The sequence below is a fragment of the Chlamydotis macqueenii genome, chromosome 5, assembly GCF_036417535.1.
Source record: "Chlamydotis macqueenii isolate bChlMac1 chromosome 5, bChlMac1.mat, whole genome shotgun sequence".
NCBI lineage: Eukaryota > Metazoa > Chordata > Aves > Otidiformes > Otididae > Chlamydotis > Chlamydotis macqueenii.
In genome coordinates, this window is record NC_141560.1 from 18,694,920 (window position 1) to 18,713,510 (window position 18,591).

Genomic DNA, 18,591 nt, shown 5'->3' on the forward strand with positions numbered 1-18,591 from the left:
TCATGGCCCTCCTCTGGACCCTCTCCAGCTGGTCCATGTCCTCCTTATGTTGGGGGCTCCGGAGCTGGACACAGTCCTCCAGGTGGGGTCTCTCGAGAGCAGAGTAGAGGGGGAGAATCACCTCCCTCGGCCTGCTGGCCACGCTCCTCTTGATGCAGCCCAGGATGTGGTTGGCTTTCTGGACTGCAAGTGCACATTGCTGGCTCATGCTGGCTTCTCATCCGCCATCACCCCCAAGTCCTTCTCTTCAGGACTGGTCTCAATCCATTCCCCGCCCAGCCTGTATTTGTGCCTGGGATTGCTGTGACCCAGGTGCAGGACCTTGCACTGGGCCTTGTTGAACCTTATGAGGTTTGCACAGGCCCACCTTCTCCAGCCTGTCAAGGTCCCTCTGGATGGCATCCCTCCCCTCCAGCGTGTCGACTGCACCACACAGCTTGGTGAGGTTGGCAAACTTGCTGAGGGTGTACTCTATCCCACTGTCCATGTCATCAACAAAGATGTTAAGAGGTACCAGTCCCAATATGAACCCCTGAGGAATGCTGCTTGTCACCAGTCTCCACTTGGACATTGAGCCATTGACCACCACTCTCTGAGTGCGATCGTCCAGCCAATTCCTTATCCACCGAGTGGTCTGTCCATCAAACCCATGCCTCTCCAGTTTAGAGAGAAGGATGTTTTCGTGTGGGACAGCGTCAAATGCTTTGCACATCTCCAGGTAGATGATGTCAGTTGCTCATACCTTGTCCACCAACACTGTAACTTGTCAGTCACCAGTCACTTCCTTATTTTCCATGTGCCTTAGCATGGTTTCCAGGAGAATCTGCTCCATGAATCATTCACTATGGATGTATCTTGAGGTACTCTGGAATTTAATTTACTTTTTAAAGTCACCTTTTGGATAGGGATTCTGCAGGTAAGAGGCAGACATCCTAATCTGTGTTCAGTTAGGGCTTTTTTTTTTTTTTTTTTTTTTTTTTTTTTAACCTGTGTGCAGTGTTGCCTTTCTTTCTTCTTTGTCCCTTTCTCCCTAAACTTGCTTTTAGAAAGCAATTTAGAGCTAGGTATTCCTCTAACCTTGCCCACTAGCAACCCCTGGATTTTTCAATAAACGTCTGCAGGCTGTGGTAGCATTCATCAGAAAACTGATTATTTTGCATTTTACCATGCGATTCAGTGGATGATTAAGATGGACTGTGTTTTTACGCCAATATTAATAAATATTCTTCATCATTCTTGACCCAGGATAAATGAAGATTAATGCTCTGTTTTAACTCTCTGTTTTTCTGCAAGTAACTGCTTCGGATCCTGATAACATAGTAACAATTTTGCTTCAAAAAGAAGATGTTAAAAATCAAGTAGCAAAGCAGCTGTCATTATGATATTTTTAGACACTATTTTACAAAGACACGTCATCATGTGTGATTTTTCCCCCACTCCGTATTTATGCCAGCCTTTATTCACATTTTGAAGATAGTTAGGGTTGATCCATATTGCAAAGAGGGATAGCCATGTCTGCACAGAGTTTTGTATAAATGTGTCTAAGCTTTCTCTAAGCTGAAAGGAAACAGCTTGCATGTGTAGAATTGTCTGAGTATTTCGCTTTCGGTTCCAGTGCTAACAGAAACAGATATTTCACCTAAAGCATCCTGCAGTTTGTCTTGCAGTTCCAAGGTGCTCAGACTTGCCTTTGATTGTCGGCCGAGGACATCCTATCAAGCAGGTGGATTACTTCAGTGATACCGCAATGTTGCAGAAACAGATGGGCAAGCGAGGCTGGCCTTCTCCAGTTGGGGAATGATTCTGCAATGCAGTTGTGATATAAATCATTGAATATCCCCTGGCTCTACTAAGTAATTGTTGTGGATGAACTCTTCAGTGGAGGAATGGATGGATAAGAGGAACCCTTTCCTTTAAGGAAGAATTTCATACTGATCTGTAACTATCACGTTTTTTCTAGAAGTGGGAAAATGGTTTTCATGGTATTGAAACTGATGTTTACTAATAGTTGGTTTTTTGGTTTTTTTTTTTTGTTTGTTTGTTTGTTTTGAAACATCTATTTAGACTGGCTGAAAGAATGCTAGGCTTCAAAATATCTAAAAACTTTATGCAATTTAATTCTGTCTTTATAAAAAGTGTCTCACCGAAGACTGTAATCTAGATCAATCATACTGTGCTGGAAGTAAAAAAAACCTGATTTATTCTCAAACATTACTTATGTTATTTCAGGATGTCTTAAGCATCGCTAAAACTGATTTAAAAGTCTGCTAGAGCTATGGTTTCATAAATGGTTTCTTTCAGAAATGTGCACTTAATTGGAATTTTGTTATAAGCACTGTTGGGGCTTGGTCTTACTGTCAGAGAATGGTTGCCATGCTTCAAGTCAGTGCTTTATTAATAAAGCACTCTCTCAGTCATAACTTGATTTAAAGATTTGTTACTGATATCTGGCCCTGACTGACTGACCAAGCAGATGAGTGACTTGTTAAATAAGGAAACTTCTATGGTTTGCATTCGGTGACCTGTTGTCTTCCTGTGTTAGTCACGAGCAATTGTGTGAGTGCAGCACTTCTGTGATGAAAGCCAGTCTGACAGTAACTGTTTCTCTTAGAGTGCTGTCTCTCATGATACTTAGCAGTGGTACAGGGAAAGGGTGAGTTGTGCTGTATAGGGGTGACCTAGAAGAACAGCTTTTGTTCTGCTGCTTAATCGGATCTGTGTGTAAGTTGCGGCTGTTGTTGTCTCCTCTCCCACTTTTCCTCTGATGGAAAGTATGTGTAATACATGTTGCTGCATTGTGACTGTCCCTAGCTAGTGGGTGGATCGTTAGCTTCTCTAACTTGCATCAATGATGGGAACAAAATATCTGCATGCTGTAGACTACTTTAATTCTCATCTTAAGATGTCTGGATAGTTTCAGAATATGCATGAATTTAAGGCTTTACTCTTGCTTGTGTTCTGTCTTTAGAGACAATATCGTATTTTTTCAAGTCAGTCAGAGAAGAAACTTATCTTACGAAGGAGAGGGGAGGAGGAGAGCAGAAAGAGAGAAGGAGAGAGAGGCTAAATTAAATCTTCCACAGGCAGCTTCTTGTTTCTCTCCTCTTACTTTCCCCAGTGTGAGATATTCTGCTGTGTACAACTGAGGAATAATATTACAAACTTTCTGCAGAGTGCTAGATCTGTGTCTATGCCTGTCTTGTTCTACTGTGGCCCCGCAAACGGGTGAGAATTGGAGCTTCTAGAGCTGGTCTTTCTGTGATGCAGCTGTTGAGCAACTGGAGTGCAGAGTGGAGTATGGCTATACTCTGCTCTTGCATGTGTCAGTGCTGTTCTTTGGTTACAGGAAAAATGATTATTTTCCCCTTTAGTAATAGGGATTGTTTCAGCACTTTGTTTTAAGAATCATCATGCCTCAGGGAATGCATTTTCTCACCTAATAGTGCAAAGTTGTTTGGTTTTTTTTTTTCTCCTTAGTGTCTAACCTGTTCTTCAAGATAGCTGCTAATCTATTGTAACCATGCAAAGCAGTTGTTTCACATGCTTCCGTGGCAGTTTTGCAGTTTATATAAACAAAACATCTCTGGCAGCTAGTGCACAGTCTAGCTGTGTTTTTTGCCTGTCTCTCAATAAAGATAGATCTACCGTATTTAACTTAATTAAAGAAATTCTTGTTACAGGAGTGTCGGCCAGAAGAATTTTTGAGACCTACTTAAAGGAATGCATATGAGAGGGAAGGCATGTGTGATACTTTCTTCTTTGGCACATTTGAAGTTCTGCTATTTGAAGTGTTGAAGAATGTCAATGATAGACCTCACTCTTTTCGTTGCAAACAGTCTTGATGATATTTCAGCTCCTGAACTAAAGCATTGGTTTTAGCGAGGAATCCAAATTGGCACTCTGTGTTTGACGTTCCTGTTTCCTCAACCTTCTTTGGCAGTGCAGTTTGCTCAGCGAAGTGTTAAACTGAATAAAAGGGAAGAGGAATGTTGCTTGTTAAATGAAATACTTTGATTTTGATGAGTACAGATCAGGGAGGAATTATCTACTTGCACATCCCTTAAAACTTGAACAGTTTTACTTACTTTAACCTGTTTTTAAGTTCCACTTAGCTTTAAAAATACAATTAACAAAATTAATCTTCATTCTTCTTCCCCCAAGTAGGACATTACTATGATGACCTCAAGTATTATTTTCAAGTCTCACTCTTTTTTTTTAAATCACCTTTTAAAAGAGGCTCATAAGCAAAAATTGTGTCCTCGGAACGTTCTCTGGAGTCTTCTGAATATTATTAGTAAAATGCCTGTGCTGAAAGGATCTCTCAGTGACCTGTTCTTTGCAAAGCAAATAATTGCATCCTGTGAACATGTTCTGAAGCACAGTTTTATAAATTTGGAGTGGACCTCTGTTATCTGAGACCCTTTCGCACAGCACATTTTAAGCTCCTTGCACCAAAGACTAACATGCCTTGCATTGATGTACAAAACCAGGTGTCTTCTGTGCTTGCAGTTTACACTCTGATTTCCAGAGAGATGGAACAGTTGCAGAAAGTGCAGTCCTACAGAGTGCTATGCTAAAGCTATCTTTGGGCAGCATAATGTTGGTCATAATATCTGACTTTACTATTTGTTTATAATAATACTGTGGCTATGCTAATAAAATGTGGAATTTGGAATAAGGCTGTAACAAAGGGGATTTGGTCTGAAATGTCAGGTTTAGATTTGGTCAGTTTAATGTTTACAGCTTGAAACAGAAACTTGATTTTTATCAATTATGCTAAGATTTCTGTTTGAAGGAAAAGAAAGAACATGCAGAAAATAAACTAACAAAGTAGATGCTGAGTATCTAAAAATAAAAAAATATCATTTTAGCATATTGTTTCTCTCTGAAAGTTTGCTTTATTGCAGCAAGTGACAATTGTCTGTACCGTTTGTGCTATTTAGTATACTGTATCAGCGCTTGCAGAAAATCTGTTAATATTGATGGAAAGTTACTCCGTTTGATGGAAAAGTCTCGTGCAGTGAAGCATTATGCCCTGACAGAGAATGATTGTGTTAGGCAAAGTGAGCATACGCAAGTCTCTGATAGCCAGGGGGGTTGGGTCAGAGTGCTGAAAGAGCTGGCCAGTGCCATTGCAAGGACACTGCATTTTTTTAAAGGTCCTGGTGATCAAGGATGATTCTTGGTGGCTGCAAAAACGCAAATATGGCCATTTGCAAGAAGATCAAGAAGGAGGATCCAGGGACTGCAGGTTGATCAGCCTAACCTCCGGCCCTGGGAGGATTAGGAAGCATGTCCTGGAAACTAATTGGAAGGATAAGGAGGTGATTTGGATCAGTTGACCTGAGTTTATTGAGAACTAACCAGTGAGATAGCTTTTGTGACTGACTGTATGGATAAAATGGGACAGTGGCTATTGTTGGCTTTGTCTAGACATTGGACACCGTTTGCAGTAGTATATGTTGTAGCTCAATTGAAAAGACAGGTGGACTAGTAGGTAGGTGGAAAACTGGCTGGACTCAGAGGTTTGATCACAGGTTAAAAAAAATATTCTGATCTGTGACATACTGGAATTGGGGCCTCTCAGGGGTTGATACTGTAGTCAATACTGTTCAGTATTTTTCTTGGGGGAATTGAGAACATTGAGACTGCATCGTCAGTGATTTTGTGGGTGCTAGAAAACTGGAAGGGAGTGTAAGACTGCTATTCAGAGGATCTCAACAGGGTGGAGAAATGGACAAATGGCAAAACTCATGAAGTTCATCAAATGCAAATGCTGTGGTCCTGTACTTGAGAAGGAATAACTGTAACAGTATAGCCTGGGGATCAACTGGCTTAAAAATAGCTTTGCAAAAAAGGATCTGAAGGTGCTGGTGGACAAAAAGACTGTAGTCAGCAGTTTGAGATGTTATTATTCTGTTTGTCACTTGTGAGACCACATCTGGAATATTGTATCTGGTTTGGGCTCCTCAGCACAAGAAAGGTACTGGTACAGTAGAGTTAGCCCTGTGGAGGGCCACCGAGATAATAAGGGGGTGAAAGCACCTGACCTAAGAGAACCAACTGAGAGCACTATGTTTGTTAAATCTTAGAAAAGGAAGGCTAAGAGGGGATCCTACTGCTGCCATCTCCTCCCCTCCCTTGAGTATGGAGGTGGCCTCTTCTCAGAAATGCACAGTGAAAGTATCAGAAACAATGGACAAAAATTGCAACAAGGGAAATGTTGGGTGAATAGCAAGGAAAAAAAATTCCACAGTGAGAACAGTTAAATGTTGGAAAAGATTGTCCGGAGGGATTTTGTAATCTGTGGGAATGCTCAAAACTGGGTATGATCCTGAGTTGCCTGCCCTAATGTTGAAGTGGGTGGGAGGCAGTCTGGGATCTCTGGCTTGGGCCCTTTCCTAGGGGAGTGCAGTTGACCATGACTGTCACAGCTGGTGGCTGCTGCTGCTGCTACAAGGTGGTAGAGCAATGGAAGCTGTGGATAAGGGATTTCAAAGCTTGGTGTTGGTCCCTCCTGGTGCTTATTGCCCCTTTCCCTGCTTTCTACTGTACTCTGATATAATGTATGGGTAAAACTCATGCTGTAGTAAAGAATTTTTTTTTTCCTCCTTGTTTTCTAAACACAGGAAAGACTCTGCAAGCCATACTAAGTCGTAAATGTGCTCAGTCCTGATAGACCGAGTGCTGAAGTCCTCTTTAACTCACTTCCTGCTGCAGCTAACAATGGGCTTCTTGTGCATTACCAAAAGAATTATTATTTTCTATAGAACCTTCTCATTCTAGTTCTGTTCAGAAAGGTTACATTTCCAGTGTACAAGGAGATTAGCTAACCTTCGATGCAGTATACCCTAAGCTGTATCTGAAATACGATAGTGTAAAAACTTTGTATTTGTCAGTTTGACTTCTCTTGTTTGTTTTGTTAAACTATACATCAGGTGTTTGAGATGAAAACGTTTCAGTCAGACTTCATAAACTTATCAACTTTTTTAAGGGATGTGCAAATTGTATGATGGACTTATTGATGTGTGTCCAAACTGCCATTTGCCATATAAGCATTGAATAGGTAAAGAAAATATATTTTTTTTTTTAGTTGGCAGTTAGTGGGTAGTAAGATTTCGTTGTTATACTGTAGCTGTATTATTGAGTGGTAGTAATTTTTTTTTTTTTTTTAACTGAGAATTGTATGCCTTTAGTATGTATTTGACAGATGCTGAGTGCCATTATTTTTCAAATGTCTCTAAAGTAATGGTGCACCAGGGAGATACTTTGTTTTCCCCTTCCTTATCTTTCAAGGAACCCCAACGTTTTTGGCTAGCATGTATCAAAGCTGTATCCAGAGTGCATCCTTGTCGCAAGGACAAATTGAGCAGAAGGTGCACAGTTAGGCAAAACAAAATGCGTGTGAAGAGGCACAAAGGTGCTCTTGAAAGAAGAAGGTACATGTAGAAAGTGGCTCTTCAGATTATTTGATGTTGTCTGATCCAGAGATGAGATGAGCATAGCTGAAGTATCAGGAGAAACTTTGGTGGGCAAAGGAATGGAACTGTTATTTCAAATTTGGGGTTGATGAATTTGACAACTATGGTCTGAAAGCTAGAAAATCAAGCAGACTGGTAACCAGACTGCATCAGTGGTGTGACTTGTCTTCATCTGGAAGCTGAGATATTTGTCTTATGCAGTAATGTTTAAACAACAACGTTTGAGTGAATGGTAGTTGAGAACAAATAAATGTCCAGATTACCAGGGATATCTTTCCCAGAGCACCAAATAAAAAAACATAGCTTTTACTATTTGTCCGTTCTCTTAAACTCTCTCTTGAAAAAATAGTGGTTTAAGAATCAGCAGTTAGCTGGGGGTTTTAAGGAAAGCAATATTCTAGGTTTTTGTCTTTCTTCTTAGAATCACAGAATCATAGAATGGTTAGAGTTGGAAGGGACCTTCAAAGGTCATCTAGTCCAACCCCCCTGCAAGGAGCAGGGACATCCCCAACTACATCAGATTGCTCAGAGCCTCATCCAGCCTGGCCTTGAACGTTTCCAGGGATGGGGCATCCACCACCTCTCTGAGCAACCTGTTCCAGTGTTCTATAACTCGCATTGTAAAAAATTTTTTCCTAATATCCAATCTAAATCTACCTCTCTCTATCTTAAAACCATTATCCCTCGTCCTATCACAACAGGCCCTGCTGAAGAGTCTCTCCCCATCTTTCTTGTAGGCCCCCTTGAGGTACTGGAAGGCTGCTATCAGGTCTCCTTGGAGCCTTCTCTTCTCCAGGCTGAAGAGCCCCAACTCTCTCAGCCTGTCCTCATAAGAGAGGTGCTCCAGCCCTCTTATCAGCTTCGTGGCCCTCCTCTGGACCTTCTCCAGCTGGTCCATGTCCTCCTTATGTTGGGGGCTCCAGAGCTGGACACAGTACTCCAGGTGGGGTCTCTCGAGAGCAGAGTAGAGGGGGAGAATCACCTCCCTTGACCTGCTGGCCACGCTCCTCTTGATGCAGCCCAGGATGTGGTTGGCCTTCTGGGCCGCAAGAGCACATTACCTGCTCATGTTGAGCTTCTCATCCACCAGCACTCCCAAGTCCTTCTCCTCAGGGCTGCTCTCCATCCATTCCCTGCCCAGCCTGTATTTGTGCCTGGGATTGCTGTGACCCAGGTGCAGGACCTTGCACTTGGCCTGGTTGAACCTCATGAGGTTGGCACGGGCCCACCTCCTCCAGCCTGTCAAGGTCCTTCTGGATGGCATCCCTCCCCTCCAGCGTGTCGACTGCACCACACAGCTTGGTGAGGTTGGCAAACTTGCTGAGGGTGCACTCTATTCCACTGTCCATGTCGCCAACAAAGATTTTGAACAGGGCTGGGCCCAACACGGATCCCTGAGGGACGCCACTCGTGACTGGTCTCCACTTGGACTTCGAGCTGTTGACCACCACTCTCTGAGTGTGGCCATCCAGCCAACTCCTTATCCACCTAGTGGTCCGTCCATCAAACCCACGTCTCTCTAGTTTAGAGAGAAGGATGTCATGTGGGACAATGTCAAAAGCTTTGCACAAGTCCAGGTACATGATATCCGTTGCTTGTCCCTTGTCCACCGATGCTGTCACCCCCTCATAGAAGGCCACCAAATTGGTCAGGCACGATCTGCCCTTGGTGAAGCCATGTTGGCTGTCACCAACCACCTCCTTGCTCTCCATGTGCCTTAGCATGGTTTCCAGGAGAATCTGCTCCATGACCTTGCCAGGCACAGAGGTGAGGCTGACCGGCCTGTAGTTGCCTGGGTTCTCCTTATTCCCCTTTTTAAAAATTGGGGTTATGTTCCCTCTCTTCCAAGTCATCGGGGACCTCACCAGACCTCACCAGTTCTTGATAGGATGTATTACAGGAAGCCTCGTTCCTTATACCTTACTGTATAATGGCGTTGTACATGGCTCGTATACTAGTCCAACTGACATGAGACTGGAGTTTGCTGTACTTAACAGGTGAGATAATGCCAATGTGTTTATACTTCCTGAGGGAAAGCTTTTCCTCTACAGTAACACTGAGTTCAGCATGTGCCTTCCCATAACCTCTAAGGTTAGTGCTACAGGTTATAGGGCAGTGAGCGCTTTTCTGATTGTTAGCTTTTTGCCTTTCTCCTTTTTAAAATCTATTTTGTTTATTTTTAGTTCAGATTGGGGTTATTCAGACATTGTTTGCAAGACATGATCTGGTCTTTTCAAGTCCCAGATAGTGAGATGATGACTTTTACAGCTCTCTCCTCACTAGAGGAACTACTCAAGACATTTAAGTAAAATAAGTTTAGTGGTTCTGGATAAGGGCAAGATAGAGTATGGCCAGTTTCTTGAATTTCGTCAAACGTGCTAGCTGCAGCTTTGCTGGGCAGCTTGGTATTACGTTTTACCTTTATGTCTCAGAAGTGGTGGTGATCTTCCTAAGAAATAGGGAGAATTATGAGAAGGAGGAAAGAGAGAATACTGACTTCAGGTTAATGTTTTAATTCATTACAGCTTAGAACACATGAGGCTTGATTCTACAGTGAATTAGGCAGGTAAAAGATAAATTGAGAATTAAAGCAAAATACCACGTGACTTGTGTCATGAATACTTGATGCTGTGTTTGTTTTGATTAGTTTGTATTTAAAATACAGGCAATGTCTGCCTCCACTGAAATGTTAGCAACATAAAATGATTTCTAATATTTCATATGTTTGGTTTTATTTACAGATGACATGGCAGAACTTCTTCTTGGGGAGTCCAAACTAGAACAATTTTTGAAAGAAAATGCTCTTAAACAGAGCAGTAGTCCACGAGGACCCCGGCCAAAACTGACTGAGGTCAGGAAACATCTCACAGCAGCACTCGATAGGGGAAACCTAAAGGTATGTAAGTCAGTCTGAGCAAGATTTAGAAAAGCTGAAATTGACTGGAGTGCTCTACTCATCATGGAGAAAAATGTGAAAGTGTTTATGTGGTGTTTTATTATAATTGCTATTTCCAGAACGTCATCAGCACTATGCTATTTCAGGGATCTTTGTTTCTTTGTGAATTTTTATCCGGATAAATTTATCAAATCTTCTTTCATTAGAAGAATAAGAAAATTGTCATTGGCTTCTGGGATGCTTAAGTGAAGTACTTACAACCTATTTTGTGAAAGATTTTCTCAGACTATGTAACTACATTGTTCTCTGTAGTGCATTAAATATTAGTGTTAAAAATGCAAAAGACTTCACAAATATCTGCAATGATCCCTTAAGAATTCAGGAAAGGTTCCTTAAGTTATGTTTGTGGGTGCAGAAAGTGAGGTTGATATTTGAGAGCACTTTCTGTCATAACCTCTTGATGTTCCTAACCATTCTGGCCCTTCTTTTACTTAACTATTGTTGTAGCTACTACATCAGCTTATCTTTTCTGTACTCAATGTCCATCTTTTGAGAGACTGAAAGAACCTTGTTTTCAGTCATCTGTAATGTTTTGTTTCTTGTGATTTGTGGGAGTATTATTGTCTCTTCCTTTTCTTTCCTCATTCTTCTGTGAATCCTTTTTTCAAGACATTCCTTCTGCCCTGATACTTTGAAATTGTGTGAATTAAATATGTGGGCTGTGGAACACGTATCATTAAGTTTTGATGCTGCGTTATTTTCCGCTGTGCTTGTGGTGTTAGGAAAAAATCATTGGAGGGGTTGTAATGATGGGCTGCCTTTAAATAGTTTTGTCACCTGACAAAGCTGGATTTTGACTGAGATGTATTTCTGGTGCACGTGTAAATAAATATGTGAATATGTAAAATGACTGGTAATGCTTTTCAGTAGCTTGTTGGAGTGGGATTTTGTGGATTCACCCCCTACTGCAAGCTTTCCAAATATTACACAAAGATGGAATTTTATTGGTTTGTTGCTCTTTTACAAGAAGTATGCCAAGGGTTTCTACAGTGAATCTCTACAGAAAATAGACCAAATAATTATCAGAAAGAATTAGGGATGTTTTCTCAGGAAAAAAAAACCCTTTCTTATTCCTCTTCCTTCTAGCCAGAATTCCTACAAGAAGCTAACCTAATTATGGCCAAGTTAAACTATGTGGAAGGTGATTACAAAGAAGCTCTGAACACATATGCCAGAGTTGGAATTGATGACTTGCAGCTTGCTGCAGTGGCACCGTATAGGCTACGGATGATTGCTGAAGCATATTCTACTAAAGGTAAGATTGCTCTTTCCAGTATAATAGTGTATGGAAATTGTTTTTTAAAAGTTAGTTAATATCTTGTCTGAAGTTCAAGAATTTTTTGGCCTGCATATCATCAACACGGTGGTGGAGTAACGCTTCTGTGGATGAATAAAAGGGTGGCTTAGCTCCTTTATTGTTCAGAGTTTGTGCTAAGTTTACAAGACTTTTACTTCAATTAATATTCTGTGCTCTCACCCAAAGAATTTTTTTATGTGTGTATTTAAAAGTCCTTCCATATGTAAATGTCACAGTAACTGTGGCTAGACAGTAAAAGTATTATCACTACTGCTGAAAGTTTAGAGTTACAAAAGTAGTGCAGTTTTGCTGTTGCTGTGGACAGAACTGGAGAACCTTGATTCACCGTGATGCCTTTTACTGAACGTAAAAATGCCAAACTAAGCTAAATTGCTTAACTAAATTGCAACTTAATTGAGAAAAAATAGTAAGAACATGATAAAATAACTTAAAGAACTGCATTTCTTGTGTAGTTTTATTTTTGAACTTTTCCTACCTGAGTATCTTTTTTTTTTAAAATTCAGAAAGTGAAGTTAGTTTAATTTTTTTTTTTTCTTTTTACTGATGTAGTATAGTGAAAATTGTAGTGCTGGCCTTACGTCTTAAGGTGGCAGTGCCACTTCAGTTTAGAAAACTCATTAATGGACTGTAAGCTGGGTCAATGTGTTGAGGAAAGTGGCAGTTCGTATGCTGTAGGTTTATTAGAATTTACTGTGTCTAAATGTTTGCTTCTGTCTACTGTGTTTAAGCTTGGGTTTGGTGTGCATATGTACTTTTTGTTATGGCAAGCAGTGTCAAAGTCAGCAAACACAATTTATGAGAAACTTCAATAGCATTCTCTGATAACTGGTCAAGGATTGTTTCTAACATTAGTCTTGGAAGAGAGTGACTGTTTTCCACCAACACGGTCCTCTAGTAAACGTTAGACAAGCATGAATCATTCTCTATAGAGAAATCAAGGAAACAGAGAACTAACTGGTGGCAGAGACAAAAGGATGCTTCCTAAATCTGGGCAACATTTAGATTAAAGTGGGAAGAGAGTACGTGACGAGTATATTACTTAAATCTGCCCAGTTCTCCCATATAGCATCTGTGTGGACTTCTTGTCAATGTCTGATATGGGTAGACTTCACTCAACTTTGTGGTTTTTGGTTGTGCTTTTTGTTTTGCTTTATTTTTACATCAGTGAGGATGTCTGTTGAATTTGTCATGTTCTTTACATGAAAAATGCAGTGTTAGACTTGATCAACTTTAAGTACCTAAATTTGCTTATATCTCCAAGGAATCTCAGTAATTTAACTGAGTATTTTCCCAGAGCTCAAGTCTTCTGGCTCTGTTTTATTTGACCTCATAAGGATATATAACAGTTGAAACATAAATTCAGTTTTGCAGAAAGGATTAGTATTATTAATTTTACTTACTGTAAAAATAATTTATTAGCAAATAGTAAAATATGTAATTTTTTTACCCTGGAATGTTTTGTAGGCTCAGATTATTAAAAAAAAAAAAGGGGGGGAGAGAGAGAGAAGAAAACTAGAATGTATTCTGCCTAGATGTGGTGGGGGGATTTTTGCTTCTGATTTCAAGTTTTATACTTAAACATTGAAATCTGTCATATGAAGCCTGATTTGATCTCAATCAGACTTAATTAGTTTGGTCACTTCTACAGGGTGACTGGCTACCAAATTTACCTAAACAAACTGAGCAAACTGGGGGGGGTTTTTTGTTGACCTGTTCCTGTTAGGAATAATCTTCTTTTGCTACTGTTTCCGATTTGAATGGAAGGTTAATAAAATTTAGTATCCCTTCTTCCCATGGTAGCAGGTTGCAAGAATATAGTCTTCTGTGTGTTCTAGAATGAGGTAGAAGTCACAGAGCAGTCTTAAATTTAGTATTCAAGGTCTGGATAAGTTTAGAGTAATTGACAGCTAAATAGCATATGTTTCTACCCAGTAGTGTACAGTTAATTCTCACTCTCTTCCCCCTTCCACCTGGAATTTCTTCTTTCTCCTTGTAAGAATGGACTATAAAACTTTACAGCCTGAATTTGGAGTCTCTTCAGAGGTGATTGAGGCTTGTAGGTGTTACCCAACTAAATACACATTATTCTTACAGGGATTTTATGCTTCACTGGCATTTGTATTTCTACTTGCAAGTTCAAGGATAACCTGTTTATATGAAGGTAAAACTATTCTGAGTATTTAGATTTTATTGCTTTGGCAGTCACGAACGTAGCACCTAAGCAGTGAGGGACTATCTGTGCTGTGGGTTTGCAAGAATGAGCCCAGCCGTTCAGTGCAGCAGCCTGCACAGAGGCAGTTAAAGATACCTGGTTTAGTTGCCTGATTTCAGTCCAGTTTGGGATAGATCCAGTACCAGTGGATTTGCAGTGTTGTATGCTATGGGATAGTGGTCTGATACTGATGTACGCACCTCTGACAAAGGCATAGGGCAGATAACTAATGGTAGTTTTTAATTGCCTTAAAAAAATGTTCCTTATTTAAGGTGAGACCACCTCCAAGTGCTTATCTTCTCACTCTGAGGTTTCATTCTGTAACCTCAGAGGTGATAGATTGAGTGATATGCTTGTGTGGACATGTTTCTTCTGCGGTTGTTACAGGGTATTTAAATGCACATGTTACACTGTAGCCCGAGAGAGCTAACAGTTCACAACAAGCCCTTAAAAATGATCTGCTTTTGCTACGTGCCATCTTACTCTTACTTGTGGAATATATAAAGTACGTCTTTTTGTTCTTCACAGCATAGAAAGATTCAGCATGGGTGTATGGATGCAATGCAATGCAAAAATGGGTCCAAGGTTAGGTTAAAGCTGAATTTTGCTGGAGTTTTGTCTGCTGTTGGCTAGAAAGAAAGGGAAGAGGAGCAGCAGTGGTGACAATTGTTGGGAGAGAAAATGGAATCAGAACATGGCAGGGCAAGTGGGATCCCCAAACACTTGCTTGAATGAGGAGGGTATGTGTGCATTTACGTATGTGTATTTATACATGTGTATGCACACATATGAATATATGGCTGTATATATTTGTGTTGTTAGAAAGTACAATGTGACAAAAATTAAAAGAGGAAAATTCTTACTGCCTCTTCAGACTCTCCAGAGCGAGCGTATCTGAATGCATTATCCATCAAGGTTGTTTGTCAACCTTACTGCAAAATGCTCATGAAACTTCAATAGTCTTCACTACAAAGGTCTTCATTACAGTAGTCCAGAACATGAAATTTAGTGTCTTCAGACCCCTGCAGTCTTCTGCTTGGAATAACTCTGTCATTAAATCAAAGAACTAAAGCCATCTACTGCCTGCAGTGCACTCACAAAGGGGATCCTCAATTTTACTACATAAATGAATTTAATGCATATATATATATCTTTAAAAGAAAGCTTTTAAGTCTCTGTGCTGCTTATAGCTTTAGCTGAGGACAGCATATTTAGAAGAATATAAGTGAGAGGCATAATATGCAATGATAGTAAGTCAAGCAAAGGATTCAAAGTCTCTCAGACCCAGCAAGGAAGATTAGATGATTGTTATTCTTTTCTTAGAAATGTCTAGTTAGTGAAATGCTGCTTCAAATCTTCCAAAGAAAGCTTCTTGATAGATGTGTCAAAATGCAATATAAGAAAAATCTTATCAAATTACCTTTGAAATCTTTGCCGTTTCTGTTTCATGTGACTCTTTGCCAGCCTGTGATGTGTGGGGAATCACAGGGCCACAATGCCTGAGTAGTGCTGGCAAGTGGTTCCTGTCTGTCGCTCTCTTAGGGAAAATGTTCAAAATCGTTAGTGTGGTCATAAAGGAACTGCTGTATTTCATCAGACCAAAATGCTCATGGGCATTTATTTATAATGGTGAGCAAAAAAAAATCCTTTGGAAAGAAATTCAAGGAACAGGACGAGTTGTTTGCATTAGATTTTTTTTTTTTCTTCCTGGCTTCTGGTAGCAAAAGCTGCTGCAAGTAGTGATGTCTTATGCCTTATCTTGACTAGAAGAAGAGGCAAGAGTGGTCTGATGAAAAGTTATCTACTGCTGTGTCCTTAAAACAGCAGAGAGTAGACTTGCCGTGTGAATATGCATGAGGCAAAGCCTCATGACTGAAACTTGATTAGCACTGTTTAGATATCCCTCATGCAAAAGTTGCAAGGAGGTAGCTACCACACAGTACACTGAATGTAGTGTAATTCTGATATTTTCCTGCCTCTCTTCACTGTTTCCTAAAATTCACAAGTTAAAAATGGAAGTGTAGTGGAGGATGGTCTTCTTTTATGTGGTTAACTTCATGGACAGGCGTACTTTTTTTACTTTACACTGATTTATGTGTGTGTGTGTGCCCATGGAATACAGTTCTGGATGAGATCTAGTGTTTACTTCAAGAAAAGAGCTGATTTTGATGCTGTGGTTCTGAGTAATGGCTCTGTATGTGTACATAGAAGGTGGTGTGTGGGACAGAGTATCAATAAAATCATAGTTTTGATATTAAATACAGAATTTTCTTAGATTCAAAGATCTGAAGAAATTGAGTGGGGTAGTTTTAAAATGTCGTATAAAACATAGAAATGAAAAGATGGAACTTTTCAAATCAATGGGCCACTTAGTATTTGCGAAAACATGAGAATACTGATTTGGATCTGTTGGTTAGTTTTTCTCCCATCAGCTTGTAATTACATTTGGCATGAAAGCAAAGAAGCATCTGATAAAACAATTTTCTGTAGCAAAATGTCTATGATTGGAGGTGCTGACAGGGAGTGTGATGAGGGAAAGAAAAATGTGTGTAAAAGGACGTTGCTGAGGAGATGGGCAGGTTTGCATGACTCCATTGTGGTAAAGTGTTAGCCTGAAAGCAGTTATATGAATGTTTCTGGAGCTGGTTCCCTGAAGCTGTTGCCTTTCCTTCTTTTGTAACACTTAAGATAATAGGTCACAGGAGCAGGTTAAACCTTTAAATTAAAGTTTTAGAAGCAGTCCAGAAAAAAAGCAGATTTTTTTTCCTTCTGCCATAGATGTAGCTTGGACACTGGTACCAGTTATTAGAGCTGTCTTATGCAGCAAGAGCAAAACTAAGAAATGAGGCTGGGCAGGGGCCGAAGGAGGGAAGGATAGTCTTGAGAGTGTGGTGGCAAGACTTGGCTCAAAGTAGAATGTAGAGGGATTTTGCATGTTTCTGGCTGTATAACATACTTGATATTTAAGTATCTGCTTAGGAATGACTACCAACTGATAAGTAGAGCAGGTTCCCTTGTAATAAGAGGTTAATTTTATTGCTTTAGTATCAATTTGTTTACTTTCTTCACTAGATCAGTTTAATTTGCAATGCTCACTTCTGAGGAAAATCTCAACTTGACAAGAATTTAAGTAAGAGAAGTTACAAATGCATAAAGAAGTCGTTAAAGACTGTTTATGTCTGGCTTCCTTTTTTCTTTTTCATGTTAGTCTTGTGTAGCTAGCTCCAACTTTTCCTACTCCCTTCTGTTATGAGACCAACCAGAAAAATTTCTGTATACGCTCTTACCATACAGAAGCATATATTTAGAATGTATTTTAATAATTGCTGAAGTTAATATTCTCCTAGGGATATGGCCTCTGGGAACAGGGCTATTAAGTTTCTGCAAGTTTTCAGCAGTATATGAATGAGGTAATATACTGGAAAGCATGCATAGGCATTATTCAGATACTGTGCTTGGCAATATCTTCTATGTTTCTAAGCAGTTTTTGTTTGCTTATGGAAGCAGAGATGAGATGCATGCACAGTGGGATATGGAGGTGTTAATTTGGGGAGGTGCAACTTGTCAGTAACTCTGAAGTAACAAGTATATATTAACTGGGAAATAAGCTTATTGCAATCTTAGGTAACATGATTCTGATACTGCTGCAAAAGTTAAAAGACATAATTGAAAAATGAATTTATAATACTTGACATTATGAATTAGTAACGCTACAAATGTTTATAGATGAACATAGTTTACTTTCTTAAAGTCTGCAACTTTGTAAACTTGATTTTAGTAAAGACATTGTGTTTATATTTACTTAATATATATTTATTGTATAGATTAGTAGACTACTCCAGGTATCTGTCAGGATGATTGTATTGTATTACAGTAACGAATTCTTGTTAAGTATATGCAGGCTGTCGTCTGTAAGTTAGACTGTGACATTACAGAATTGTAGCCTTATTGCTGCAGGCCGTTTTATGTCTCATATTGCCTGTTCAAATAACTGTGTTTATATTTAGATGATGTATGTTGAGTAAGGTGAGACTGCCTTTACTGCTGCTGACCCATATTCAAATTTAATGTTGCATTTAACAAGTTAAATGATTGGCTATTACTTAGTTCTATTTACAGAAACATGGAAATACTCATTAGGTTCAGTGGAAGTGTCAGGTGCTTGTGAATTGCTACTTTGCAGTTGGCAAAAGATGCTGCACTTAACTTTATTCATATATGATTGTAATGGGATCTCGTGCACTGCTAGCCTGTGTCAGCAGACACCAAGCAGCTCTTCATGGAAGAATGCTAAATGAAAGCTGTTTTAGTAATTATGCTGGGGATCTCTAGCCTCATTAGGCAGTGGGTCAAGAACTCAGGTTTCCTCCTTCTTTGCTGTGCAAACGTGTCAGCCCATCATCAAGCAGTTTGCAGGCAACAGCTAGGAAGCCTGTGCCATCAATTCTTCAAACTTTGTCTGTTAAAGCTTGTCTTCCCTCAGTCTATTTTTATGACTTCTGCCCTGCTGGAGCAGGGACTGAGAGGGAACCCAGGAGTTTGTCCAGCTTTCCTCAGTGCTGCTTTTAGCTCCAGTATTTGAAACCCAAACACTGAATGAAAAGAATATGCTTCTTATTAAAAT

The 18,591-nt window shown here is 39.9% G+C and overlaps 1 protein-coding gene across 4 annotated transcripts in view; it reads left to right on the forward strand.

Annotated features, from left to right (window-relative positions):
* TTC7B (tetratricopeptide repeat domain 7B) overlaps positions 1 to 18,591 on the forward strand; it is a 159,457-nt gene that overhangs the window by 14,003 nt on the left and 126,863 nt on the right. For all 4 annotated transcript variants that reach the window (XM_086748707.1, XM_086748704.1, XM_086748705.1 and 1 more), the window contains exons 2-3: positions 10,223 to 10,377; positions 11,524 to 11,692. In XM_086748707.1, the coding sequence (XP_086604833.1) occupies positions 10,223 to 10,377; positions 11,524 to 11,692 (324 nt within the window). The remainder of the gene's footprint in view (positions 1 to 10,222; positions 10,378 to 11,523; positions 11,693 to 18,591) is intronic.